Here is a 26,603-nt window from a genome sequence, read left to right on the forward strand (position 1 = left end):
GGGCTCAGGCAATCCACTCACCTCAGCTTCCCAAAGGCGCGGGATTACAGGCTGAGCCACCGAGTCCGGCTACTTGAACATTTTATATGATTGTTTTACATGATCACTTGGAATACATCGTGTATGTGTCCAAGTCTGTGTGTGTGGAAGAGTGTGTGTGTGTGTACAATTTAGTTCTTCTGCAAAGACAGATTTTTTTCTCTCTTCTTCTAGGTATAAATACAGGTGTATGGACCTTCTCCATAGTTTGAAAGAATTCATGGCAAGAATTCCTTAGAAGTCCTCTTCTCTCATGCCTAAAATCCCAGCACTTTGGGAGGAGGAGGCGAGAGGACTGCCTGAGCTCAAGGGTTTGAGACCAGCCTGCGCAACACGGCAAGACCTCGTCTCTGCAATCAATCAAAAAATTAGCCAGGTGTGGTGGCACATGCCTGTGATTCCAGCTACTTGGAAGGCTGAGGTGGAAGGATCACCTGAGTCCAGCAGGTCGAGGCTGTGGTGGCCATGAATGTGCCACTGCACTCTAGCCTGGGCAACAGAGTGAGACTCTGACTCAAAAAAAAAAAAAAAAAAGCCCTCTTCTGAGCCACCCACAGAGAATTGCTATTTGCACCTTTCAATCCTCCTCTTCAAAAAGCTGGACAACAAGAAGCATCCTTACGTTGTAACGGACATCTAGGCCACCATAGCTTAGTGGCTGCTTTTGTTGCAATCTCAGGTCTCCATTCACATATAACTGGGAACCCGGAATAGCAAAGGAAGACTGGAGAAACGCCATACTCTGCATCACAAACGTGGACATCCTCTGAAATCATTAGAAGGAGAGACAATACCAAATGCTGTCGAAACTGAAGGACTCTGTGTTTTAAGAGTCACTTGTCGGTCATTGCCAGGCCGTTGCCACCACTGCCTTGCTAGACTCTGGTGTGGTCATGTGCTCTATGAGCTATGACAGTTACCATGCTTCCTGGTTTTGGCCCTCCCACCCCTACCTTGGGGAGGTAAATGACTTCCTTTTCTCTCTCTCTAATTTACTTTATAAATAAACTATGTTTTCTAATCTATAAAAAAAAAAAAAAGAGTCACCTCTCTGTTGCTGATACCTAAGAGGCCCTCATAACTGGTTTAGCCATGCAGGAAACACTCTGGGCCAGAACCCGCTGAGTTACTCATATAAATTCATATGACCCCAGTGGAAAACATTCAATTGGACTAAGTTAAATCCCAGAAAAAAGCCTGCTACAGTGTGGGTCTTCTAGAAATCAGAAGGAGGGCTGTGTTCTATGAAAAGACACAAGGGACTCCAAGGGCCTGACTCACATGCAATTGGTAGGAAAATGTCAGGATGAGCTGCACACCCAAAATGTGCTCCGTGGACTGCAGGGGAAGCTCCATCTTAAAATGCAACATGTCCATTTTCCCATCCTGGTTCCTGTCTTCTTCTCTAGTCTAGAAAATCCAAAGATCCTGGCCGTTAATGAGTCAGGGAAGAATCCACCTCATTTCTGCATGTAAACAATGACCCACTGTCCTGCTGTACACAGGCATTATCTCCCAAAACAGAGAGAAAAATAAACAGGAGCAAGTGGATCAATTTGGGGAAAGAGACAGTGTGCATGATGCCTGAACTTCATGCTTATGCCTCTCAAATGTTCACTGGCCAAAAGGAATGGGAACTTGAAGTGGCAATAACAATAATAAACATCCAGATAACACTTGTCTCTTTCAGTTGTCTCACTTGATCTTGTTTATTCTGTATTGATGCTTTCTTTTCTTTTTTATAAACATGACTGGATTTGTATGGCAAATATAAACAGCACATCAGAATTACCATGTACTTCTCTAGAAGTCAATTTTTAAAATAGAAAGAAATCTAATCCTAATCATTATGCATTCTCCAAACAAACTCAACAAAACATCACAAAGCTCTATTTATACTTCTTAAACCACAAGTGTCTTTGCTTCGGATCCTTAATGTTGGCCCTCATCTCATCATTCATGTCAGGACTTGAAAGCCTCCTGCATCTTCCAATCAATAAAATGAAAAAGAAACTAAGTAAAATCAGCAAAGGATCAAATCCACAGATATTTGATAAATTATGGACATGAAAGCAGGAAAAAACCAAAGATCTGAGGAGGGAAAAAGACAAATTACATCTCATAAAGCATACATAGGCAGTTAACAAAAAATTCATCTACATTCTTGCCATCCAGTCTTACCTCACAGTGATGCTAAAATGACCAGCAAGAAAGGACGGTAACTGACATGTGATCACTGCTGACATGATTCCTCTGCACAATTCTGGACCTTGCGACAACTGACCCTTCCCCACTACAGGCTCCCAGAAGGATTCTACTATGGTGCATCAGCATTTCCATCTGAATCCCCCACCCACTGATGCATTTTGATTTCTACCACCACCATTATGTGACAAAAAGATTTTTTGGTGTTTTCAGGTTAAAAAGTTCATTTGAGATAAAGAAATCTCAGTTTTCAGAACCTTTCAATCATTTCTTTCCTTCTAGACAATAACATCCTTATCCTAGGTCTTGTTTCTGAAAAACCTACCTGCCTTCTTCTATTGGATACTATTCTCTCTGGCCTTTTCCATCAGCTTTATAGGTGTTGGGAAGGGTTACCGGCTACCAGGCTGATGATCAAGTGTCTGAGGCAATTTTTTACTAGTAATTATGAGTAGGATGAAAAGAAGCTGCCTTGTCTCGCAGTGAATTTTCTTCAGTTGATATCTGGATGACTTGGAAGACAATGTTGGGTTAACTCTGTAATGGATCCGTGCTTTCTGGATCTTCAGGTTTGGACAGGAAGCAAAGATCAAATTTCTCAATTTGCAAGAGAGGACAGTGGCCAGAAGAGATTCATCAGGAGAATCCAGACTCCAACACACACACACACACAAATATATATAAAGAGAAGATATTGGGCAGATAGAAACTCATTTCATTTGATCTTTACAATAAATCGAAAGTCCATGATGGGAAGAATAACTATGATCTCCATTGTACAGATGAGAAAAGGAAGGCTCGGGGACATCAGAAGATTCACCAGAGGTACAGCTAGTAACAGTAAAAACAAGTTTTGAGATCGGGTCTTTGACTTCAAATCTGGTCCTCTTTACAGGACTAAAATCTCCAGACTCTAAACACAATTTAAAAAGAAGATATTGAGCCAAGCGTAGTGGCTCATGCCTGTCATCCCAACACTTTGGAAGGCGGAGGCAGAAGGACTGCCTGAGCCCACGAATTTGAGACCAGGCTGGGCAACATGGCAAGGCCTCATCTCTACAATAAATAAAAAATTAGCCGAGCATGGTGGTGCATGCCTGTAGTTCCAGCTACTTGGAGGGCTGAGGTGGAAGGATCACCTGAGCCCAGCAGGTCGAGGCTGTGGTGGCCGTGAGTATTCCACTGCACTCCAGCCTGTGTGAAACAGTGAACTCTGACTCAAAAAAAAAAAAAAAAAAAAAAAAAAAATATATATATATAGAAGATATTGGGCAGGAGATTTCTTTGCAAAAAGGCAGTATTGAGCATGTGCGTGTGTATTCTTGCTCTTGTGCACTTTTACTTCAAGTTCACAGAGGATGGAGATCCGGCACAGCACCGTAAATAGTGTCTACTTGTTAAATTTGCCCAGTAATCTATCAAGTACTTTTTGAGGCCCTACTATATATGCCAGGCACTATTTCAGATAATGAGGATATAATGGTAAACAAATCAGACAAAGTCATTCTAACAGAGCTTACATTCCCAGTAGAGAAGGGAAAAAATAAGTCAATTAATAAATTAACTTGTAACAATATCAAATAGTGATAGGTGCCACAAAGAAAATGAGTAGGCTAATATTAAAGAATAATGAAGGTAGCATTTAACAGAATTTTTTTTCAGAAAATATTCAAGATAACCTGACTTGTGAGAGACCTGAATGAAGTGAGGTGATGAGGCATGGCACTGTCCAGGCAAGAGTGCAGTCTGGGTGCCTGTGGGGCCGGTGCAGTTGGGCAGAGCGAGTGGGAAGGAAAACAGGGTTGAGAGAGCAGCACAGAGAAGTGACAACGCAAACAGTGCATTGCCCATAAACGACCTGTCACCAACGACGCTCTCACGCATACAGGGCTGGCAAAGGTCAGCTCTGTTTCCATGCTACCACTCGGACCACTGAAGAAATAAATTATTAAATTCCGTGTAGTTCAAAGTAAGCTTAACACACGTGGAACAGCTATAAATGCAGGCATTCACAGAGCTGCTATGAGGGATGACCCTCCAAAAACGGAATTTATAAAAAGTTATGTATTTATTTTTACATACTTAAACTTCAGTCATCTTCAAACTACTCTCTGATGCAGTATACCTATTGAGATGCTTTTTCCACCGCTCAAAACAGTTTTTGAATTCGTTAATTTTGATGCCTTTTAGTGCTTCTGCTGTTTTTTGTTTCACCTCTTCCACATCAGCAAAACGTTTCCCTGTGATGACTTTTTTCATTCAAGGAAACAAAAAAAAAGTCACTCAGGTGAGACTGGGTGAAGAGGGAAGGTGGGGAACAAAGGTCAGGCCACTTTTGGTCAAAAACTGCTGAACACTCAGTGCAGTGTGGGCAGGTATGCTCATAAATCACCCATCATGAAATGGACAAAAACCTTGAAAGAATCTCCAAAAAATATTCAGTGAAGCCAAACACCACGACTCATAACAATGCTGGCTGGTCCACTGATGTCGATGGATCCCTAGAACACTAACCTAGTGGGGAAGCCTACTTACAAGGGGTTCACCCTCCAAAAATTAATTCCAGGGTTTTTGGGTCCCCCTCATGAATACAAACTCTATCTACGTCACTACCTGAACTCTAAGTGGTGCCTGACTAAGAGAATTCATAAAACACACCATCACTTCATTTCTGTGAAGTATATGTAGGATTTGGAACAATTTTTATATCCATTGATTGTCCCATCTGTTTCTTCTGCATATCCCAAGAGAGAGTAGGTATTCTCATGCTCTGTATATAGATAGATAAATTGAGGCTGAGGGGGTGTATGGAACCCAATGACAAAATTGGGACTAGGACCTAGGTTTACTGACTCCTGCTTCAGTGCTCCTTCTATAATAACTCCTGAGAACCCTAATTTCAAAGATTTCTGAAGGATAAAGGAGGATAACGTTTTACAGGTATCATGAAGCAAGACTGATGTATCAGATAAAGTCAGAGGGAATTTGATATAGGGAATAATGAGTCCCACAGGTATTAGAGGACTGAAGAAGTAAAAAGAGAGGAACATAGTAACACAGAATCAGTAACTGCAGCTCTAATGCCTTGGGCGGGTGAGGGAACACAGAGGCTCGAAGGAGAAGGTCTCAGAGCAGGGACACAGGCCTCAAGAAGGGAGTGCTATCCAGCTGGTGCCAGGACTCCAGAGCTTGGAGGAAGGATCCAACTAGAGTGAACTGGGAGGCTGGAGGAAAGAGAGGCGTCTTACTCCTTCCAGTCTGTGGGGTTGTCCCTGTTTGCGTCACCCCAGCAGTGGCAACTGGTTCCATTTCTTCTCCACTCCTAGAACAAGGCTCATTATGCCTCCTACTGGCACAACCTAGCAGAGGAAGGACAATGTGGCTTTCAGCATCTCAGCAGGAATATCACAAAGCAGAGCATAAGAGTTAGTTTGGAGCTGAGGCAATACCTGTAACCAGTACACCACGTGACTCTCGGAATTGCTGTACATGTAAAAAGTGCCATTGCTTCCAGGATGTCCTGACTTGCAATGTTTTTTCCCATCAGGGATTTACAGCATCTGATGGTTTGTTGACATTTTTTTGGTTCCTGTTTTGTTTTCATACATTTTTTTTTTTTTTTTTTGAGTTGGAGTCTTACTCTGTCACCCAGGCTAGAGTGCAGTGGCACACTCACGGCCACTGCAGCCTTGACCTGCTGGGCTCAGGCAATCCTTCCGCCTCAGCCTTTCAAGTAGCTGGAACCACAGGCATGTGCTACCACACCTGGCTAATTTTTTGATTTATTGTAGAGATGAGGTCTCACCAAGGTGCCCAGGCTGTTCTTGAACCCCTGAGCTCAGGCAATCCTCTCACCTCTGCCGCCCAAAGTGCTGGGATTATAGGCATGAGCCACCGCACCTGGCTGTTTTCATACCTTTCATTCCTTTGACCTTCTTTTATTGAAGGTTAATTTCCTCATTCATGCCAGTGTCCATTTCATCATATATTTGTCACCACGTTTGCTTTTTATATTGAAAATACTCTTGGACACCAGTCTTGGGTCTCTAGGAAAGTAGGAACTGCTACTCCATGGTTTCTAGACTCATCAATCCTTGGTAACTGTACTTCAATCAATGTAAGACACCAACATTACAAAGTGAACCATTATTTTATATACCAATAAGAAAGGAAACTCATTTCCAATTAAACTATGGCGCATAGTCATTTATAATATTTGTTTTATACTTATTGAAAGAGCTTAGGCCATGCGCTGTGGCTCATACCTGTAATTCCAGCATTTTGGGAGGCAGAGGTGAGAGGATTACCTGAGCCCACGGGTTCAAGACCAGTCTGGGCAACTTGGAGAGACCTCATCTCTACAATAAATCAAAAAATTAGCTAGGCGTGGCAGTACACGCCTATAGTTCCAGCTACTTGGAAGGCTGAGGTGGAAGGCTCGCCTGAACCCAGCAGGTTGAGGTTGCAGTAACTGAGCATGCCACTGCACTCCAGCCTGGGCAACAGATTGAGACTCTGATTCAAAAAGAAAAAAAAAAATGTAATAGCTAATGTCTACTATGAGATTATTACAGGCCAAGTACTATGTAAAGGACTTTAGATGTATTATATAACAATACAATGCTTATTATATGCCTGAGGAATAGCAAATCAATAGTAATTTTTATTACTGCATCTTTTTTTTTTTTTTTTAGAAAGCAGGATTTATTGAGAGGACAGAAAAGCTCCCACAGTAGGAGGGGACCCAAAGGGGTTGCCCTATTATTATATCTTGTAAGCATATCACCAGCCTATCACCTACCTACATTTTAAAATATTGAGACAAGATTCACGTACCATGAAATCTACCCTTTAAGAAATATAATTCAGTAGATTTAAGTATTCAAAATTGTGCCATCACCACTATCTAATACCAATTTCGGAACATTTGCATCACTGGAAAATGAAAGCCCACACCTATTAGCGGTCTCTCTCAATCCCTCTCTAAGCCCCTGGGAATTCCTCATCTACTTTCTATCTCTATAGATTTGCCTAATCTGAACATTTCATATAAGTGGAATCATAGAATAGGTGCTATTTTGTGGCTGAATTCTTTCATTGGGCATAATTTTTAAGGCTCATCCATGTTGTCGCATACATCATGCCTCTATTCCTTTTTACAGTTGCATAATATTCCCACTGTATGGACGTGTCACACTTGTTTATCCAGTCATCCACTAATGAACATCTGGGTTGTTTCCCCTTCTCTGCTATTATGAATGCTATGAACTTTGTGCACAAGTTTTTGTACACACACGTGTCTTCAATTCTCTTGTGAAAATTGTAGAAATGCTGTGTCACAGGGTAAGTCTATGTTTAACTTTTTGAGGAAGCACCAAATTGTTTTCCAAAGTGGCTGCACTGTTTTATATCATTCTACTGTTTCTTGGCTTGTTTTTATTTTACACAGGCATTTTCTAAGTTTTTATGAAAAATAGTTGTCATTAACATTCAAAAATCTTTAATATGTATTACATTCCCATGGTACAAAATTAAGAAAGGTACAAAAGGGTATACAGTAAAAAGTTCTTCTCCCACCCTAAGTTCAGCCATCTAGGTCCTTCCTTAGGAATAATCAAATCAATGTTGTCAGTTTCTTCTTTATCTTTCCAAAGATATCCAAGGTGCATATATATATTATATATAGAGAGAGACTTTTTGCTATTATTTTTATAGAACTGGAAGCATACAATATACAGTTTTTCTTTTTGATATTTATTCCACATCAGTATATATAGATCCACTTCATTTATTTTATTTTATTTTTATTTATTGTAGAGATGAGGTCTCGCTGCCCAGGCGGGTCTCGAACCCGTGGGCTCAGGCAATCCACTCACCTCAGCCTCCCAAAGGTGTGGGATTACAGGCTGAGCCACCGAGCCCGGCTGATCCACTTCATTTAAAAAGAATAACTATGGGGTCAGGTGCAGTGGCTCAGGCTTACAATCCCAGCACTTTGGGAGGCCAAGGCAGGAGGACTGCTTGAGTCCAGGAGTTTGAGACCAGAATAAGAAACAAGTAACCTAATCAGCCCTCCCATGATGTTCCTGACACAGACCCTATCAACATGGCTACATTCATGTGACTAATCCACCCATCTGCCCTGCTGTTCATCATCCTGATGTCAGTACCTGTGCTTACCTGCCCCTTCTTGATGACGTGAAAAAGACCACTCAATCACCTTAACGACCTGTCCCTATCAAAGGGAAGATTTAAAAGCATTCAAACTCAAGCAACCATTTGCCATTGCTTTGCTAAGTTCTGGTCTGGCCATGCAGCTCTTTGAGCTATGGCTGCCATGCTTTTCTAGCTTTGGACTCCTCCCCTTCCTTGGGGAGGTGAAACATATTCTCTCTCTTCTCTCTCTCTCTCTCTCTCTCTCTCACACACACACACACACACACACACACACACACACACACACACACACACTTACTTTTTAGATAAACTATCTTTCCCAGGTTAACTTTTGTGCAATTCTTTGCATCTTTTGCGGGACACCAGATCACATATCAGGACCCCCCCCCCCCCCGACTAACCTTTTAGAGGCCCTGCTGGGATTCTGACCTAACAATTGCATTGGTACCTCTAGCCAGGCAGGGTGGCTCACGCCTGTAATCCCAGCACTTTGGAAGGTGGAGGCGAGAGGATTGCCTGAGTTCATTTTTAAATTTTTTTTTTAGTTGGAGTCTCACTCTGTTCCGCAGGCTGAAGTGCAGTAACATGCTACGGCTACCGCAGCCTCAACCTGCTGGGCTCAAGTGATCCCTCCACTTTAGCCTTCCAATTAGTTGGAACTTCAGGTGTGCACCACCTCACCCAGCTAATTTTTTTTTTTAATTATTGTAGAAACGAGGTCTCGCCATGTTGCCCAGGCTGGTCTTGAACCCATGGGCTGAGACAATCCTCTGGCATCTGCCTCCCGAAGTGCTGGGATTATAGGCTTGAGACACCACACCTGGACTGTGCTCATACAATTTAAACAGCTTCAATTCCACCTCCACACTATTTGACATATAAAGGTATAAGATTGAATAAAAATTTTGTTGAACTCTCCACCAAAAGAAAACTGGTTAAATACATCACAGTTGTCTTGTATCAAAAAATACTTTGCAAACCTCAAAAAAAAAAAAATAAGGTTGATTAAACAGTCATTGATACATGTACCAGACAGAGTCTTTAATTTACTGTCATTATTTACCTGTAACTCTAATATTATACAATGAGGGTGCATTTCTGTGATGAGAAAAAAATATATGAAAATTCATAAAGCAGCTGGGCGCAGCAGCTCATGCCTATAATCCCAGCACTTTGGGAAGCTGATGTGAGAGGACTTCCTGAGCCCATGGGTTCGAGACCAACCCAGGCAACTTAGTGAGCCCTCATCTCTACAAAAAATCAAAAAATTGGCCAGGTATGGTGGTGTTTGCCTGTAGTTCCAGCTACCTGGAAGGCTGAGACAGAAGGATCTCCTGAGCCCAGCAGGTCGAGGCTGTGGTAGCCGTAAGCATGCCACTGCAGTCCAGCCTGGGCTACAGAGTGAGACTCCAACTCAAAAAACCAGAAAATTCATAAAGTAATCTGCATCATATTTTGCTTGTAGTTATTCATATGATCAATCAGACAATAAATTTTATGGCCGGGTGCAGTGGCTCAAGCCTGTAATCCTAGCACTTTGGAAGGCAGAGGTGAGAGGATTGCCAGAGCTCAGGGGTTCGAGACCAGCCTGGGTAACTTGGCGAGACCTCGTCTCTACAATAAATCAAAAAAATTAGCTGGGCGTGGTGGCCTGTGCCTGTGGTTCTAGCTACTTGGAAGGCTGAGGTGGAAGGATCACCTGAGCCCAGCAGGTTGAGGTTGTGGTGACCGTGAGTGTGACACTGCACTCCAGCCTGGGCGACAGAGTGAGACTCCAACTCAAAAATAAATAAATAATTTTTAAAAGAAAAAAATTTATTTAGTGGCTGGGGAAGAAAAATCTAGCCGGGCTCGGTGGCTCATCCTAAGGAAGCAAATACTAAACTGCAGACAGTAACATGCTCCGATTTCATCTTGGACAGCTGCAGGAAGCCGCAGCATCTCACGAGACGAGCCCAGGGAGGCGAGACCAGGCCGGAGCACACGCCAGGAAGCAGCTGAACCAATCAGCGCCTTGGTTTCCGGGGGTCAAGTCTGCATAGAAAACATCTGCCCAGTCCGTTTCTACGGCGTTGTGACGCAGACACACTGCGACACCATGGGGTTATTAACATCGCTCGGCCTTCAAGGCTCCTAAAGGGACTTTCACAAACTCTTCGTCATCATCGGGCCAACCCACGGATGTGACGGGGACCAGCGACACCAGGCTTCTTCTGGCCGCTGTGTCAGGACACACGCTGACAGCATGGCTAACTTTCTGGGGGCTGTGGATGTCTGCGAGAAGCTGAAACTGCAGATCTACTCCCTAGGAAATTAAACCCACGCGCAGGCTCAAGAGCCTGTGTCTGCAGCCTCCGCGAGTTCGCGAGCCCTTAGGATCCTTGCGGGGCTTCGCCGGCCGCTCGCCCTCCACCCCGTCCCCGTCCCCGTCCCTCCTCCTTTCAGCCTCGGGGGAACACGCACCGAAACGAGCGGGACGCGCAGGTGATCCCCCTGCAGCCGGTTGAAGGCGGGGAACGTGCTCCAGGCGAGGAACCCGGCGCGCTCGGGTCCCAGCAGGGCCACGAGCAGCACCTGGTGCTGGAAGCGCACGGTCGGCTGCTCCTCGTAGCTGCTCCGCTTCAGCCAAAACCCTGAGTTAAAGAGGGCGGTGGGGAGGCGGTCAGGAGGGCCGGCCGGGCCGAGCCGGCCGCGGGGGGCTGCGCAGCACCTGGGCGGGGGTAGGCTCACCGTGGCTCCGGAAGGCCACCAGCAGCGGCGGGATGTACGTGAGCGCGGCGGCCAGGAGCAGGAACAGCGCGGCTTTGGAGCAGAGCCCAGCGCGGTAACCGCGCTCGACCGGGTGAGAGAACAGCTCGTAAAGCGCCATGGGCACCGCAGGCAGTCCGGCAGCGCGCCGGGACCCTGCCGCGATTCGGAAGGGACGACCAAGTTTGGCTTCTCCTGGTTGCCATCGCCTGGGTCTCCACGGCAACCGACGGCGCACGGAAAGGAACCAATAGCAAGGACGCAGCGCTGCAGCAGGGGCGGGGCTAGCGGAGGGCGGCGCCCGCCGGCGGGGGTCACTCACTGCTTACGCGTTGCGTGCGTTTCCTTAAGGGCTGAGGGGTCATTGGATGTTTCCACGGGCCAAAGTCGTAACCACCGTCTGTGTTAGCGTTTGTAGAAAATAAAACGTTCATAAAAGTTGACTTAAATACCTGTTTTCGTATCATCTAGTAACCTCCATTGTGGTTCATACTGAAGTCAAGTCCAACCAGTCATATAAACGTGGTCCTGGGCTAAGACCAAAGCTAGGTTCCCTTGTCTCCAAATTTTCTGTTGTTCCCACTGTGCTCCACAGCAGGACAGACACGGAAACAGGATACAGACCCCCTGGCTCTTCGAGGATAGAGGGAAACTACTACCAAGCTCTCTCCCACATGCTTAGTTACTCTGTATTGAGTACAAGCTTGGCTACCGGTTTTAGAGGAAGTTACGGTTCTCCCCCAAAGATTTTTACCATGAGGCTTCTCTCTTAATTCAATGCTTTCCCTCCCTAAACCAACATTTCGAACATGGCAGAAGGACTTAAAAAACAAAAACAAACAAAACTATGGACCACAGCCAAGTTCCTCATCAATAGGCCCTGACAGATCACATTGCAATGTCAGGGTTGTGCTCAGAGTGGAGTCCAGTAGTTAACGCTCCTACTTTGAAGGCAAGCTAGAAATGGCTTTTAGATGAAGAGAACAGCTGAGAGCCTAACAACAGAGAGGCCAGAACCTGCCTAATTGAGAAACTTATCCCCAGGTCCTTACCACAGTCCAAGATGACAATTGATGTCAGACATAAAATGCTTTTGATATATCACTGGGTTCAGTACTAGTCGTTCTTGCTTGAAAAATTTTCTGGATGACACCCCTCTCCTTTAAAAAAGTACGGCACTTACCCAGAAATGACTTAAGAATATTCTCCCCCCCCCCATTACGGTCTTGTTTTGTTGGGAAGGCTAGAGTGCAGTGGCTCGATCATAGCTCACTGCAGCCTTGAACTTCTGGGCTCAAGCAATTCTCCTGCGTCAGCCTGTTAAGTAGCTGGGACCACCTAGTAGCTTGAGCCACCATGCTCAGCATATAGCTCTTAAATACAGCAATTGTTAGGCTTAAATCTGTAGTATGATTATGACATTATAGTGTATGCTTTAAGTGAATGACTTTTGTTTATTTAAATAACCACTAAATTTAGGGTCTTCTAGATCTAATGTCTCCTGAGAGTAATTCTATCGTGAGGAAAAAGGTGTTTGTCTCCAAAACTAGTACTCTTTTTTTTTTTTTGAGTCAGAGTCTTATTCAGGGTCTCTCAAATCAGTTTAGAACTCTTCATGTTTTCTTTAAGGCTTTCCAACATTTTATTTACCTTGGGATTTATCTGTATTGCTCCCCAATTCCCTCTTCCAACACCAGCCTTTGTTTTTACCTGGAAAGGAAAATTTATCCACTGAAAAATGTACCCTTCTTTCTGCATCAAAGATTCACATTCTCTGTGAAGCCCTGCTAATTCCCACTTGGCTTTGTGTTGGCCCCTACTTTTCTTTTTTTTTTTTAAGTTGGAGTTTCACTCTGTCGCCCAGACTCGAGTGCAGTGGCCACTCCCGGCCACCGAAGCCTCGACCTGCTGGGCTCTGGCGATCCTTCCACCTCAGCCTTCCGAGTAGCCAGAATTACAGGTGCGCGCTACCACGCCCAGCTAATTTTTTGATTTATTGTAGAGATGAGGTCTCGCCTGCCCAGGCGGGTCTCGAACCCGCGGACTCAGGCAATCCACTCACCTCAGCCTCCCAAAAGGTGCAGGATAACAGGCTGAGCCACCGAGCCCAGCTGGCCCCTACTTTTCTAGCAGTGTGTCAGTATCCATGTCCACATACCTCTCTAACATTTGAAACACATCCCGTGTATACTATAGGTTTGTTAATGTGTACTTGCGTATATGTATTATCCAATTTATCTTCCTGACTCACCTTCTCAACTATCCATCCTCTCAGGGAAGGCATTCAGTGTCCTCAGAACATTCACTAGCTAAATATAATGACCCAATATGTAAAGGGGCTGCATATCATCAAGGTGGATAAGCCAATTAGAATGGTGAACTGGAAAAAGACACCAACAAATAGATAAGGATTGAAGACAGAGAGACACCACACATCATTGAGACTATCAGGAGACATGCCTGTGAGTTGGTGAGCCCTGGATTTTTCCCGAGAAGACTACCAAGCTTTTCTACATGCAAGATGATATACACATACCTTGGAGTAGGACACAATGACCAGTTCTGTAAAGGGAAGCAGGGATCTTGAGTCCAATTCCTAACTCTTCTTGATTCACCATCTGTGAGACAGTGAACAACCATCTTCATTCTTCATTGTTTCTTTCTTCTTTTTTTTTTTTTTGAGTTGGAGTCTCACTCTGTTGCCCAGGCTGAAGTGCAGTGGCAAGCTCACGGCCACTACAACTTCAACTTGCTGGGTTCAGGTGATTCTCCTCAGCCTTCCAAGTAGCTAGAACCACAGGCATGCGCCACCATGTCTTGTTGATTTTTTTTTTTTTTTTTGAGATGGAGTCTCACTCTGTCACCCCAGCTGGAGTGCAGTGGTACACTCACAGCCACTGCAGCCTCGACCTGATGGGTTTAGGCAATCCTTCCGCCTCGGCCTTCCGAGTAGCTGGAACTACAGACATGCACCACCACACCCGGCTAAACTTTTTGATTTATTGTAGAGACGAAGTCTCACCAAGTTGCCCAGGCTGGTCTCAAACACCTGAGCTCAGGCAATCCTCTCACCTCAGCCTCCCAAAGTGCTGGGATTATAGGCATAAGACACCGCACCTGGCCTTAATTTTTTGATTTATTGTAGAGACGAGGTCCCACTACGTTGCTCAGACTGGTCTCGAACCCCCAAGCTCAGGCAATTCTCTTACCTTCATCTCCCAAAGAGCTAGGAATACAGGCATGAGCCACTGTGCCTGGCTCATTGTTTAATTCTATCTGTAAAGTAGGTATTTTCATTTTTTCACCCACTGTCTAGCTAATCTCATCTAGTTCAATAGTTTTAATGACTTCTCTCTGAATCTGAGACTCAGAGAGCCATTCACCTACTCTACATCTTCACTCGAATGTGTCTCTTGTGCATTTCATACTTAGTATATCTAAAACCAAACTGAAAAGCCCAGACATCTTTGCCACTATACAATGCAAACTTGTAACCAAAAACTATTTGTACCCCCTATAGCTACTGAAATAAATAAAGATAAAATAAAATAAAACAAAACTCTTAGCCTGGGCAACGTAGTGAAACCTTATCTCTACAAAAAATAGAAAAAATTAGCCAGGTGTGGTAGAGTACACCCATAATCCCAGTTACTTGGGAGCCTGAGGCAGGAGGATAGCTTGAGTTCAGAAGTTTGAGGCTGTAATGAACTATGATTGAGCTGCTGTATTCCAGTCTAGGTGACAAGAGGCCCTGTCTTTAAATAAATAAATAAATAAATAAATAGAATCAAATTCTTAATTCTTACTCCCCAAGCTGGCCTCATCCTATTTCAGTAAATGGCAATTCCATTCTTTCAAAAACCTTGACTTTGATGTGTCCCACATGTCTCATATCTAATCTATCAGCAGATTTCACCCACTCTACCTTCCAGATATATCCAGAATACAACTGCTTTTGGTCACTTCCAGAGACACCATCTTGGCTTAAGCCAACACTATCTTTCCCCAGGATTATCACAATAGCCTCTTAACTATTTCCCTGCTTCCACCCTCAAGTGCTACAGTCTACCAAAGGTAGGCTGATTTCTTAGAACAGAAAGTCAGATTGCATTACATCTTTGCTTAAAAACCCTACATTGGGCCAGGTGCAGTGGCTCAAGCTTGTAATCCCAGCACTTTAGGAAGCCAAAGCGGGAGGACTGCCTGAGCCCAGGGGTTTGAGACCAGCCTGGGCAACTTGGTGAGACCTCCTCTCTACAATAAATCAAAAAAATTAGCCAGGTGTGGTAGTGTGTGCCTGTAGTTTCAGCTACTTGGAAGGCTGAGGCGGAAAGATTGCCTGAGCCCAGCAAGTCAAGGCTGCGGTGGCCCTGAGCATGCCACTACACTCCAGCCTGGGCAACAGGGTGAGGCTCCAACTCCAAACAAACAAGCAAACAAACAGAAGCCTTACACTGACTTATCACCTAATTCTAAATAAAATCCAAAGTTCTTCACATAGAATTCAAAACTCAGGCACTCCTCTGGGTCCCCTCCCACTGTGGGGGTTTTTCTGTCCTCTCAATAATCCTGCTTTCTCAAAAAAAAAAAAAAAAAAAAATTCAAAACTCAACACAGTTTTGTTCTAAGTTACTTTGCACTTATCTCCTAATACACTCCCCCCTTGTTTATTCAGCTCGAGCAACAGAGGTTCCTTGCTCTTCCAAGCATATGCCAACCACTTTATCTTATTAGCATTCCACCCTGCCATCACTTGCTAGTCACCTACCCAGCCTTATTTTTTACATAGCACCAATTATTACCTGGCATATATTTTTTTGTCCTGTGTCCCCAGAATGCAAATTCTATGAGAGCAGCGGTGTTCTGTCTTGTTCACTGTTTTTCCTTTCTCTTGTATGCAACAACACTAATCTCTAAGTCTGAAATTCAAAGGATTTTTCACTTTGTTAAAAATAAACAGAAACCTATTCCAGTTGTTCAGGCAGACAATCTTAAAATAACAAAAATACTTTTAGAGTGAAACCAGATTCCACAGCATCATCAGGAATGTCAACTGTAGGAAATGATGAATGGTAATATTCAAGCATACAGGCCTTACAGGTGCATCAGAATCACAAGCATGTGGTAGGGTTCGTGTGCCCAATTAAGTGAATATTCTTGTTGCATGTTCACCAGCTCATAAACAGATGGTGGCTTAGACCAGACTGCCTTGATGACTCTGATTGGAAGAAAGGAAATACATCACTGATTGGAAAACCTCAAGGCATATGCCCTGGCAGGTGACACACACACAGTCCAGGGAGTGATTGCTTAACCACTGCCAAATAAGGAAACCCATCTCATGACTAGCTCTTAGGGGAATTCTCCAAGCCTAACAGTCACCTCTGACTCCTCTGCCAGTTAAGGTCAAGGGGTCTCTTTGTGAACAGTGATGTTACACTCCTCAAGTGTGCATTTGTCATATCTTTTTGTAAATGCTTATTCAAATATTTATTCATGAATAAAGGAGGGAAATGGGATTTGTTTCCATTCTATTTCTAGGACCAAGGCCACCTATTATGGCTGTCCCTAATACTGGACCTTTGGGTTGTCACCAGTGCCCTTTCCCACACAGTGCCCGCAAACTATCAGCCCCTCACATTGAACACCCAATCTGTCACTACTCCAAACAATACTCCCCAAACTGTCAACACTCTCAACAGCCCCCTTGCCATAGCCAACCACTAGCGACCCCTCTGTCATTGATATCCCCAAATACCGTTTTTGTTACCAATGTCCCAGTTTTCCCCCCATGAACCGCTCTCTATAAGAGCCCTAAAGTATCAGCCACACCCCCAAACAGCCCTCTATAAGAGCCCTATGCTATCGATCCCTTCTCGTCATCAACGCCCCGAGACCCCACTTCTGTCACCAATTCTCTGAACATTCCGTCCCCGAGTTTTCACTACCTCTCACAGACGCCCTGTAACCAACGACACACTCGCTACAATTCTCGGCCCCGCCCCTTTACGTGCGGCCCCGCCCCTTGGCGCGCCGACCAGGCGAGTGGCGCCGGAAGCCCCGCCCCCGGCCGGTTGCTAGGCTCCGGTAGACGGAAGTCCCGCCTGCCGTGTAGTCGCCGTCGCCGCTGCCGCTGCCGTCGTTGTTGTTGTGGTCGGTGCGCTGAGCTCCGCGGCTCCGAGAGCCGGCTCCGTCGCCTCCCTGCCGCCGCCATGAAGTGGATGTTCAAGGAGGACCACTCGCTGGGTAAACACTCGGCGGCCAGCTGGGCCGCTGGGGGCCGGGGCGGCGGGTGGGCCCCCTCCCCCACTCGGGCTGTCCTGGGCCGGGCCGGGCGGGGCGGATGCTGCGCCCCGGGCTCAGGTCGCCGAGGCCCGGTGATGTCACAGACGGCCTCCCACTGACCCCGTGTCGCCCGCCGAGGCCCCTCTGGGAGCTAGGGGTCAGAGGACTGTGGCCGCGGGGACGCCGGAACGAGGGCTCGGGGTGTGCGCAGGGCGCCGGGGGAGAAGGGCGGGGAACCTGGGAACCGATCGGTGGGCAGGCGCTGCCGTCAGCCCTGTGTGTTTCTCCCACAGAACACAGATGCGTGGAATCCGCGAAGATCCGAGCGAAATATCCAGACCGGGTTCCGGTGAGTGTTTGGATTATTCGCCGTCTCACCTCGCTGTCACCCCTGTCGTGGGGGACCCGTGATAGGGCCATAGACCATTCAACAGTTGGCAAGTTTCGGTTTCAGTCCCAGTTATAGTAGCATACGGGCCGGGACTTGTTGGGGCCACCGAGGACCGGGGCGTGAGGGGCCCGAGCTGGTGCTGTTCAGGGTGCCTCAGTGCTGAATCTCCCGATCTAGGCCAGCCAGCCGCCTGCAGCCTCCGGCTCCCTGGCCAATTATGTAAGGAACGATGTTCTAGGACAGGGCAACAAGTCACTTTTGGGAACGGTGGTGGAGGGAGACTGTTACTTTGGTCTTGGAAGTGGTACTTTAGTCTCGGGACGTTCATGTTTTACTTTGAGCCTCTGTCTTTGCCCACCTTCTAGCTCCCTTTGCTCACCCTGACCTTGTCATCTTTGCCTGACCAAAAAAATGCAAAAAGCTGCTGAAAACCCCTTCTGCGGTGTTTTCCCCTTCATCAGTAATAAACATGAGCCTATATTTCTTCCATGGGGGTGGAGAGAGTTTTGTATTCCTTATTGATTTTTTTAAAGGCCATCAAGACCTGCCGTTGTAGCTTTTTGCTTGTGAGCGGTTTTGGGGGGAAGAAGCAGGAAGGGCAAATTTGAAATCTGTTCAGAGAAAAGCAACAGGCCAAAGGAAGAGCTTGGCTCTTGGCTGGCTGGAATTGTCAGGCATTCCCGTAGTCCATCCTTTCTTGTCTCCTGTGTTCCTTGGGATCTTAATTCCTTTATAGTGTAAAGGTGGGTCCGTTCTGGGGTCCTGAAGTAACAGGCTATAGATGAAACCCTCACCAGATAGCGTCAGGTCTGCCCAGATAAAATGTTGAAAAGCGTAATTGTAAGGGCTGTGTTCTCTTACATAATTGACCACAGAAAAGCACTTACTGCTTCCCTGTAACACGTTTATATCAATTCTTAACCTCCAGAGTGTGTGGTTTATTAAACCAGGGACACATTCTCTCATGCTCTGCTGTTTTTCACCTCTCTCTTTGCCGACACACTGTTCATCAGCTCTCAGCAGTGTGAGACCAGAGCCTCACTTTGGGAAGTTTAATCCTGACCTCTCTTTACTTTCCTAGGTGATTGTGGAAAAGGTCTCAGGCTCTCAAATTGTTGACATTGACAAACGGAAGTACTTGGTTCCATCTGATATCACTGTGGCTCAGTTCATGTGGATCATCAGGAAAAGGATCCAGCTTCCTTCTGAAAAGGCTATCTTCCTGTTTGTGGATAAGACAGTCCCACAGTCCAGGTGAGAGGTGTTTACTAGATGGGCCCTCTGCTAGCAGACATCTACTTGGCTGCTTGTAGAATTCAAAACTTTGGAGACCTGAAAACTCTTAGAGGTCCTACCTGGAAATCTAGATTTTGTGCTCCCTGATGTCAGGGGTTCCAGGAAAATAAGAAAGGGCTGCATGGTGGGTATGGTGACTCACGCCTATAATCCCAGCACTTTGGGAGGCTGAGGTTGGAGAATTGCTTGAGTCCAGGAGTTCGAGACCAGCCTGAGCAACATAGTGAGACTTTGTCTCTCTTGAAAAATAAATAAATAAGCTTAAAAATAAAAAACTGGCTGCGATACATGGGAATGCACTTTGGATTAAGAAAATAGAATAAGGCCTGGATTTTTTTTTTAAATGAAACTCAGCCAAATACCTCCAAGAATTCTTTAAAACAGTTGAGGACTTATTTATGTTTAAGCCATAGATAGGCCTGAGGCTTTTCTCCAAATTATCCACAAAATCAGTCCTGTCACTCTCCATCAAGAGATTGTGGCCGTGCTGAGGCCTCACTTGAGTTAATCATCCTGTTTGCTTTGCGTGCTCTCCAAACCCAGTCAGCTCTTTGCCATCGTGAGAGTCTGTAGCTGTCTGATCCTCAAGTCTGATAAAATGGCTGCTGTACAGCAGAGGGCTCTGAGGTCTCTTTACAGACTTATTCTTCCCTTGGTTCCACCTGCTTTGACTATCAGACTGTTGTGCTGTCTGAATTCCTTGGGGCCTGAATGGAGGCATGGGTATTAGAATTCTCTTCTTCTGTGTATTTAACAGCCCAGCCTTAGTCACCTCTAGAAAGAGAAAAATGGACTGGCTCTGCCTAAACCCCTGGCAAAGAGACCACAGACCTCAGAGACCTCGGTCCTTTGCTGCCCGAGCCTCTCCCCTAAGTGTGAGTTCCTGGCCACATCTTATCGTAGTGACCAAACTAGGTTTCATTTACCTCCCAAAAGAGATTCTAAAAGCCAAGGCTTTTAGAAGCCCTGGGAACTACCCTGAATTTGCCAAAATAGGTTCCTGTTGAAAATTCCATAAAGCTCCAGAAGAGGCCTATGCCAAATTCCAGATCTCATTTCTATTAAATGTAGAAAGCTCTGGTTATTTTTTTGTCTAATTTTCTCTTACCCAGTCTCTACCATCTCTGCTTCCTGGTGTTTAGTAGGGAGGTAGGGCAGCTGGGGAGTAGAAACTCCTTCCCCCCCCTTTTTTTTGAGGCAGGGTCTCACTCTGTTGCCCAGACTGGAGGGCAGTGGCCTAGGACCACAGCTCACCACAGCCTTGACCTTCTGGGCTCAAGGCAATTCTTCCATCTCAGCCTCTCTAGTAGCTAGGGCTACAGGTGCGCTTCACCCACTTTGGAAGCTCCTTCCCTAAGGACAGTGTCTGGCCTGAGGAAAAAGGCCAGGGCTTGGTCACTGGGTGCAGGCTTAGAAAGCTGTGGTGTTGCCAGGGGTGTTTTTGTCACCCCTGGGGCTCCTTCTGCCTTCCTTCTCAGGCCTCTGGGCAGTGTTGCTAGGTGTATTCTTCACTAGCGGAGGAAGCCTTGGGCATCTTGTGGTCACGCTGAGCTTCCCTTAAGGTGGTGGGGAGGTAAATCTTGTCATACCACCTGCAACTTTTTCAGATCCTTGGTGATCCCGTGTTTCCTCCTTCCTGGAGATGGCTGCTTAGTGGGAGGAAGTAAGTGACTAGGACCTATGGCATTGAGTTTAATTTCCTCCATTCTGATCCTCTGGTACTTCTTGAAGGAAATGAAGCAGGCTTCTGGAGACCTTAAGGTTACTCTGATGGCTCCACAGTAATCTAGGAATTAAAATGGCTGCAGGCCTTACCAGCTGCCCCCTCTCCTATTACGACTGAGATATAAATGCAATTGGAAATGAAACGTGATTCTTAGAGCAGCAGGGGCTGCTTCAAGGCTATTTTCCTCCAGGTGCTATTTGCCTTTCCAATCTGGTAAGACTCCACCTTAAAGTAGATTACACCAGTGACCCAAGTCAGGCTTTTAGGACAAAGTAACCAGCTTCCCAGATCCTGACCCTTCAGGATTTAGAGGGTCATCAGCCAGGACCCTTCTGCCAGGGCTTTCAGCACTTTTGGCTCCAGTTAATGACTTCTCACCTCACACTTGGTGCAACTGTTCTTTGTTCATTTGGGAGTTTTATTTTTAAAAACAAATTTGTTTATAAACAAAAGGGGCATGTGACATCCTTGGGCTTTATGCAATTGCTAATTACCCCATAGCAACACAAACAAAAGTGCCAGAGTCTTGTTCCTAAAGCTGCCTGTGACTCAGCTTCACCATCTCTTCCCCAAGGCAGCTTAGCAGCCTCTTCCTCAACTCTTTCAACCTCTAGGGAAGCTTGGAGCCTCCCTGAACCTTCACGCAGTGCTTGCAGGCTTCAAAAAGAGGGGCCTGGGAAACCAGAGCAGAGGAAGAATGATCCAGGCCTGCAGGCGCCCTCCCCTCCCTGTAAAGGAGTGGTCTGCACAAGGATCAGTTATGCCTGAGGCTGAACAGGAGTAACTTCAGTTATTTCTGCCTTGGAGTGGAACATAAGCGATTATTACTATGTCAAGTGCCATGATTATTATTTAGTTAGTATTAAATACTGATTCTAGAAATAGAGGCAAGTCCCTAAGAGTTTTACTTCCTAAATTCTTTTCTGAGTTCTCGTTTCTTTTAAGACAAGGAGAATCTCAGTTGCCTTTTCCCGTTTAGCATTGGAAAGTTGAGTTCTTTACCTTGGTGCCTGCATTGAGAATCGGGCCAAAAACAGAAGGGGAACTATACCTTAGTGCAGGCAGAACTTGAGAAAGAACATCAGTATACAAGTTTCAGTCATGGCCTTAGAGGAGAACCAGATTTGGCAGTGAATGGTTTTGATCTTTGTTTAGAACACAGACAAGAATCTTGGTAATCCCCTGTTTAAAATAGAAACAGGAGTATATTATTAAATAAAATATCTCTAAGATATAATTTGAGCCGGGCTCGGTGGCTCAGCCTGTAATCCCGCGCCTTTGGGAGGCTGAAGTGAGTGGATTGCTTGAGCCCGCGGGTTCGAGACCCACCTGGGCAGTGAGACCTCATCTCTACAATAAATCAAAAAATCAGCCGGGCGTGGTAGCGCATGTCTGTAATTCCAGCTACTTGGAAGGCTGAGGCAGAAGGATTGCCGGAGCCCAGCAGGTGGAGGCTGCGGTGACCGGGAGCGGCCACTGCACTCCAGTCTGGGCGACAGAGTGAGATTCCAACGCCAAAAAAAAAAAAAAAAAAAGGATTTAAACATCAAAGGCAAACCTGAAAACTGTTAAAAGACATTATTTGAAACTTATGACCTCCACAGAGGGAAAGATGTTTTAAACAAGATGCAGAAAGCATTAATTAAAAGATTGAAATTGCTGGGCTCGGTGGCTCAGCCTGTAATCCCATGCCTTTGGGAGGCTGAGGTTAGTGGATTGCCGGAGCCCGCGGGTTCAAGACCCGCCTGGGCAGCGAGACCTCATCTCTACAATAAATCAAAAAATCAGCCGGATGTGGTGGTGCATGCCTGTAGTTCCGGCTACTTGGAAGGCTGAGGCGGAAGGATCGCCGGAGTCCAGCAGGTCGAGGCTGCGGTGGCCAGGAGTGGCCACTGCACTCCAGTCTGGGCGACAGAGTGAGACTCCAACTCAAAAAAAAAAAAAAAAAAAGATATAATTTGACACTGGGAAACCTGTGCTGTAAGATTATGGTGTTCAGTTCCTTCTGGATCTTTTTTTTTTTTTTTTTCTGGACTTAAAGAGGTCTTAAGTAAAAGGAAGTTGTAATGTCTTGCAGTCCATTCATTCATTATTTGGAAATATGCTAACATTAGCAGCCAGGCATGGTGGCTCACGCCTGTAATCCCAGCACTTTGGGAGGCTGAGGTGAGAGAATTGCTTGAGCCCAGGGGTTTGAGATCAGCCTGGGCAAATTGGCGAGCCCTCGTCTCTATAATAAATTTAAAAAATTAGTTGTGCATGGTGGCGTGTACCTGTAGTTCCTGTTACTTGGAAGGCTGAGGTGGCTGTGAGCATGCCACTGCACTCCAACCTAGGCAACAAGGTGAGACTCTAATTAAAAAACAAAACAAACAAAAAAAACCTCTTCTGATCATTTCTGGGCAAATACCTCTTTAAGAACAGTATTTATTTTTATCAGAAAAACCTGATATAAAGGAAAAACAATAGGTAATCTAATCTTATGCTTTCCTCTGAACCAATAGGTAATCTTTATATTTTGGAATTTTGGGGAGCCTTCAGGGTCTTACTTTCACTTTGAGGCCATTGCTGTCCAGGATCCACAGTAGTGGTCATTGCCCCCTACCATGGAAAAATGACAAGCACAGGTCCAGTGGAAGCACATGGCTCCAAAACAGATGGGTGGCCAGGTGTGTTCATCACTCCAGCCAATTCATGAGTCAGGCTAGATCTCACAGTCTCCTTGACCTGCCCTTGGCCCAGGGTGAAGGCAGGTTCTATAGAGACTGGGCATCCGCACAGTTCTGGGTCATGCGCCCCAAATTTATAGGGCTGTTGAGTTGTATAAAACTAATATTTGCCCTTAACAGCATGGTCATTCTTGGCTGCGGATCCTGCTGAAACTCTTCTTAATTATTGAATAGTTTCTCCACTAGAGAAGTAGTTTTGCCTGGCTCTACTACATGACCCTGAATGGAGTGGGGGACAGGGCTTTAGGGGCAATTCACTTTCATTTCACTCAGTACTTAAGGATCCCACTTCACCCTAGATTGACTCTGACTTGAATCGGCCGTGGGCTTTTTTCATTTCTTTCCTTGTCAGACTCAGAGCTAGGAAGGTGGCAGTGCTTCTGGCACCCAGGGCAGCATCCTTCTCAGATGAGTGCATGTGGCACTTGATGTCACAGCAGTGTGCATTAGTGTTAGGGTGGAGGCTGTCTTCGAATGTTTTCTACAGCCACCTCCCATAACAGGTAGGAAGCCTTGGCCCTGCAGTGCTGCTTATGAGTTGTCAGGCCATCAGTGAGCCTGTGCAGCTGAGGCGCGCAGGTGCATTAGAGCTGCCTCTCTGCTTCAGGATCCTCAGGCATCCCAGCAGTGGCCTGTTCATTGCTGTGTAACTCAGGCCTCTGAATTCTGCGAGAAGCCCATCTTCTCAGACATTTATGGAATGTGTCCTAATCTGACACATCAGCCTTCTGCAAATAGACTGCCTGCTGATGGTGGTCCTACTTTGCTCCCCTGCACTTCCATTTGAATATCCTTTTAATGAGACTTAAAAAGTTGACTTAATTTTTTTAACTCTGTGGCCCAGCTCTTTTTGGCTCTAGGCCAGTCATTCTGACTCTGCATATATGTGTCCCAGTCCCATAAGGACTATTTTCAAATCATCAGACTGTACAGATGTGCCGGTTTTGTTTCATGGCAACAGTGAACCCTCACAACTAGGCATGTGTTCACCATTGAGCATTGTCAGTTATCAAGTTCCTTGCCCAAAGGGTATCCTGACTGGGAGGACACGGTGCTGCTGCCAACTAAGTAATGTTCCACAGGGGGCTGTGGAAACAGAAAAGAGCAGTGTTGCACTCTTTAAGTCTCGTTAGGCACAGCCATCTGGTTATCAAATGGCAGGATCTGGAGGAGAGTGCCCTAAGACCTTGCTGCTTGGCATGTGGCTCAGAGACTGGCAGCGCTACTTTTATGTGGGAACTGATGTCTGATGATTGGTTCAGATGTTTGTATGAGGACTATTCTAAGGAATTTCTTTGCAGAAGACACAAGGACTGTAATGTTAGATCATTAGAACAGAACAGATCTAGCCATCTGGTCACTTGGAGGTAGCAAAACATGGTAGTAAAAATGTCTCCTGGTTTTGTGACCCAGAGTGAATTATTTAGTCTCTCCTGTGCCTCAGTTTTCTTATCTATGAACCATGGATTATGATAATGTTTACCTCATAAGACTGTTGCCAGGATAAAGTCAGTACATGCAATGTACTTAGTACAGTGCTTGACACTTAAGTGTTGCTAATATTATGAGGATTTGTACTATCAGCTTCTATAGCTGCTAGGGCACTGCTTAAACAAATTGATAAGTCAAGTTGTACCTAAAAGACAATGGAATCTAAAGCCAGAAAGGAATGAAAGCCACACGACGGCGGACCTCCTGCCCTGCCAGAAGACAGGCTCAGAGTCTCAGGGCCTGCCTTCGACAGCAGTAGCCCAGTGGTCACTGTTCACCGTGGCAGCACACAGAGGGCTGGGAGTGGGCCGCTGGTGTTGCTAAAGTTTCTCAAGCATTTCTGATTTCGCAGCGGGAGTTAGAGTCTTTGCACGAGGGCTTCTCACTTGCTAGAAAAGAGCAGAACTTAGTCTGGAACCAAACCTGACAAAGGCACCATGGGGTGACTGTCTCTGACTTGCCTACAATGCCTGCGACTACATCTAAACACATGTGGTAAGGGCTTGGGAAGATATTACTAAGGGTGTCATCAAGGCCACCCTGGACACTTGCACCAGGTAGGGTAAAGAGAATTGTGGCGATAGCTGTAGTGTTTTCCCTTTAGCCTCGTTCTAAGAGTCTCAGAGAAAAGCAGGGTTTTTGTGGGCATTCCCAGTCCCAGGGTGAAAATCTTGGGAGACTCAGCTACATGTTCAAGCCCTTCTGCTAGTTGCTGGCTTTTCACTCCATTTCCTGGCTTGTCACTCTATTTCCTAATCACGTGGCTCTTAAAAATGACTCGTTCCCACTCCCAAAAAAAGGATAGCACTTCTCTTCTGGCTATACATGGAATCATCTCAGGCATTTCAAAATACATTGATGGCTGGGGTCCACCATCCAGAGATTCTGATTCAGTTGGTTTGGAGTAGGGCTTGGGCATAGAGAAGTTTTTAAAGCTTCTCAGTGATTCTGATGTGCAGCCAGGGTTGAGACCCCCTGCTGTAGGTGTTGTCATGAGCAAGGGTTCCTCCCTCCACCCCCTAAGTCCTCACATGCTCTAGGGCAGTACTGTCAATAGAAATGGCATACGAGTAATCCCAGCACTTTGGGAAACTGTGGCAGGAGGATTGCTTGAAGATAAGCCTGGTCACCAAAGAGAGACTGTCTCTCCAAAAAGAAAAAAATTAGCCAGGTATTGTGGTGTACGTCTAATCCTTTGGAGGCTGAGGCCAGAGGATCACTTGAGCCCAGGAGTTTGAGGCTGCAGTGAGCTATGATCATGCCACTGTGCTCTAGCCTGGGCAACAAAGTGAGACCTTGTATCTACAAAAAGAAGTAGCATATGAGCCACATGTGTGATTTTAAATTTTTCTAGTAGCCACATTAAAAAAGTAAAAACAGGCCGGGCTTAGTGGCTCAGCCTGTAATCTCGTGCTTTGGGAGGCCGAGGTGAATGAATTGCCTGAGCCCGTGGGTTCGTGACCCACCTGGGCAACTTGGCGAGACCTCATCTCTACAATAAAAGTCAAAAAATTAG

General features: G+C 45.7%; 2 protein-coding genes across 2 annotated transcripts in view; one reads left to right on the forward strand and one right to left on the reverse strand.

The window, feature by feature from the left end:
* Positions 1 to 11,384, reverse strand: part of TMEM231 (transmembrane protein 231) — a 16,879-nt gene extending 5,495 nt beyond the window's left edge. The window contains exons 1-4 of the mRNA XM_008067915.2: positions 11,152 to 11,384; positions 10,885 to 11,054; positions 1,321 to 1,449; positions 662 to 805 (exon numbers count right to left, since the gene is read on the reverse strand). Of these exons, the coding sequence (XP_008066106.1) occupies positions 662 to 805; positions 1,321 to 1,449; positions 10,885 to 11,054; positions 11,152 to 11,290 (582 nt within the window). The 5' untranslated portion in view covers positions 11,291 to 11,384. The remainder of the gene's footprint in view (positions 1 to 661; positions 806 to 1,320; positions 1,450 to 10,884; positions 11,055 to 11,151) is intronic.
* A 5,870-nt stretch (positions 11,385 to 17,254) lies between these two features.
* The window catches only part of GABARAPL2 (GABA type A receptor associated protein like 2), a 12,126-nt gene continuing 2,777 nt past the window's right edge, over positions 17,255 to 26,603 (forward strand). Inside the window, exons 1-3 of the mRNA XM_008067916.1 lie at positions 17,255 to 17,415; positions 17,748 to 17,803; positions 18,927 to 19,099. Coding sequence (XP_008066107.1) covers positions 17,382 to 17,415; positions 17,748 to 17,803; positions 18,927 to 19,099 — 263 coding nt within the window. The 5' untranslated portion in view covers positions 17,255 to 17,381. The remainder of the gene's footprint in view (positions 17,416 to 17,747; positions 17,804 to 18,926; positions 19,100 to 26,603) is intronic.

This window comes from Carlito syrichta, unplaced genomic scaffold (assembly GCF_000164805.1).
Source record: "Carlito syrichta isolate Samal-C Ts95f unplaced genomic scaffold, Tarsius_syrichta-2.0.1 Scaffold309823, whole genome shotgun sequence".
NCBI lineage: Eukaryota > Metazoa > Chordata > Mammalia > Primates > Tarsiidae > Carlito > Carlito syrichta.